At 41.7% G+C, this 2,284-nt stretch overlaps 1 protein-coding gene across 1 annotated transcript; it reads right to left on the reverse strand.

Annotated features, from left to right (window-relative positions):
* Positions 1–324: 324 nt before the first annotated feature.
* MSMB (microseminoprotein beta) lies at positions 325–2,284 on the reverse strand. Its single transcript, XM_069864135.1, has 3 exons — positions 2,161–2,284; positions 1,578–1,680; positions 325–708 (listed from the first exon to the last, which is right to left on the reverse strand). Exons 1-3 carry the CDS (start codon positions 2,282–2,284, stop codon positions 579–581), a joined length of 357 nt encoding a protein of 118 aa, XP_069720236.1. The 3' UTR covers positions 325–578.

The raw sequence follows: 2,284 nt of genomic DNA on the forward strand, positions 1-2,284 counted from the left end.
AGAGGTCATAGGTGTTAGCAACATGGATCTTGCCAAAACTTCTGCAGGAGTTCAGGTGTGCATTGTGTGCCCTGAGTAGGAGTCATTGTACAGCATGTCCTAAATAGTGTATTCCTTCCAAATAACAATGGATTTTGACAACTAGTGATCTAATATGTCTGCTCTAATCCTTGGCTAGAACAGAACCAGCAAAGTACGAGAGCAGCTTGTGCCAGGGCACTTGTACGTGGCATGTCAGAGTACTGAGGCAAATGTGTTCCTCTCTCAAAGAAGGTGACATTGCCCGGGGTTATTTACATAAAAAAGAACAATAATCATTGAGCATTTCTGGAATGTTCATCTGGATTTATCGTATTCAAAAAAGATCAGGGACAGCAATGAAAGTAACGACAGAAATGAGACATTGCATCTGATTACATCTTGTATACTGAATGAGAACAATTAGAAGATGAAAAATGAGCTGCTGAAGAATTCTCTCTTACAAGATCTCCTATGACTTTTAGCTTCTCTCTGATGGCATCTTCCTGTAGGAAGGGGATGAATTCCACAGGGCAGAGAGGTTCAGAGAAGGTAGGGCTTTAGCCCACACGAGAATAGACAAAGCACTCCTTTGACGGGTCACTCCTCTGCACCACATCATAGTCACAATTTTCCTTGTTGAAAATGACTTTACAGTTCTCTTTGTCATAATTAACAGGCCAATGAAAGCTGTCATTGGAAAAGAGAAAGCAAATGTCAGACCAAGAGCGATAAAAGTTCAGTACTTCAGTGGTTCAGCCATTATAGGTTGAATCAGTGCTAAGCAAAACACCTCTGAAACTATGGTTCAAACCAGTCCAGCTAGCTTTAGTACCACATAGCTACAGCTTCCATAGCCTCAAATGATGCCTTGCTGCACAGAACTGTGTAGATGCCTCAATATGCTCAGCACTAGAATGAGGATTTCTAGCACAGCACTCTAAAGCGTGACTTAAGCATGGTCATAGCATTTTTTCTCCCTTTTCCATTAATTATTCATTATTGCCAGTTTGCTTAAAATGTGGTAACTGTTTCCTGACAGGTTGTCACTTGAGCAAAGGCAACGATCATAATCATTTTGGCTCTTTGAGAATGCTGGGAAAGAAGATGATGGAGATAGATAATTCAGAGCAGACACTTGTCACTGTAGGGTCAGCATGTCCACTAGAGAAAAACGTCTCTGAAAAGGTATTCATATCATCATAAGCCCTTTAGAGGACCTTTACTTAAGTCCTCATGGAATAAATTCATTTCTATCCCCAGTTTCCCTGCTAAGAAAAGACTTAACTACAGTGTAAGAAAGGTTCCCAAATTGCTCAAAATTAAAGGCAAGTGCTAGTTGGATGGATTTGTCTGGAAGGGCCTGTGTACACTCCCAGTCAGCAGAAAGTGAGCTAAGGTAAACACAGCCAAGGATCCAAGTGATCAAAAGCTATATGTGGCTTGCCCTGGCTCTGTGACATGGGTAAGGAAAAGTGCTCTGGTGCCCTTAGAAACTCATTTATTCCCAGCAAATGGAAACCCGTGGGCAATGATGTTATGAAGAAATTCAAACTTACAGGGAGCAGCAACGCATTGCATCTCGTCTGCAGCTGCATGTGTAGCAATTTTCTGTCCTTGCAATGTCTCCGAAGGGATATAGCTTTCCATGCAGGATGCAGCCTGAGTAAGACAGCAGCAAAACAGAACATGTTGTCTAAGCCTCTGCATAAAGGCTGAAAAGTTTAAAAATTATTAAGTTTTCTGAAAATATTTTCTTGGCAATAGTAAAGCAGAAGTTGTTTCATTCTCCAGGTTATTACCCAGACTACTTTGAGAGCCTGAACTCATTTCTTTACTTGTTAGAGACAGTTTCAGCTCTGCCACCTGGCACTATGCTTTATTCAGAACGAAACTCTCAACTCCAGCAGCAGCTCCATGTGCTGAAATAATAGCAATAATATTGCGCTAATAGAAATAATATTGCTGCAACCATACCCAGTGAAAGGGAAGATTTTTTTTTTCCCTGCTTTTGGAAACTTGGTTCTGGAACCTCTTATTCACATTTTTCTGACATCGCCCTTGTATTTTGACCCCTTCCTGGCAGCTCTACATAGACCTAAGTTACCACAGAACAAGTGAGAGGACCTTCCCTGTTCTTACCTTTGTCAGCCTCCCCTGGCTTATTCAGTTTGCTAAAGCAGCCTGCGTCACCCAGGGTCACTATGATGCCCATTGCGAAAAGGAAAGCCAGAATGGTCTTCTGCAAAAGAGACACAGATGCCAT

The sequence above is a fragment of the Phaenicophaeus curvirostris genome, chromosome 9 (genome assembly GCF_032191515.1).
Source record: "Phaenicophaeus curvirostris isolate KB17595 chromosome 9, BPBGC_Pcur_1.0, whole genome shotgun sequence".
In the NCBI taxonomy this organism is placed as follows: Eukaryota; Metazoa; Chordata; class Aves; order Cuculiformes; family Cuculidae; genus Phaenicophaeus; species Phaenicophaeus curvirostris.

Bases quoted from the DNA above. Each gene is read 5' to 3' on its own strand.
- MSMB (XM_069864135.1), bottom strand. From the start codon at position 2,284: ATGGCATCTGTGTCTCTTTTGCAGAAGACCATTCTGGCTTTCCTTTTC. The intron at 1,681-2,160 runs GTAAGAACAGGG...TGTCTTACTCAG, and splicing joins GCCAGGGGAGGCTGACAAAG to GCTGCATCCTGCATGGAAAG. The intron at 709-1,577 runs GTAAGTTTGAAT...TTCCAATGACAG, and splicing joins GCAATGCGTTGCTGCTCCCT to CTTTCATTGGCCTGTTAATT.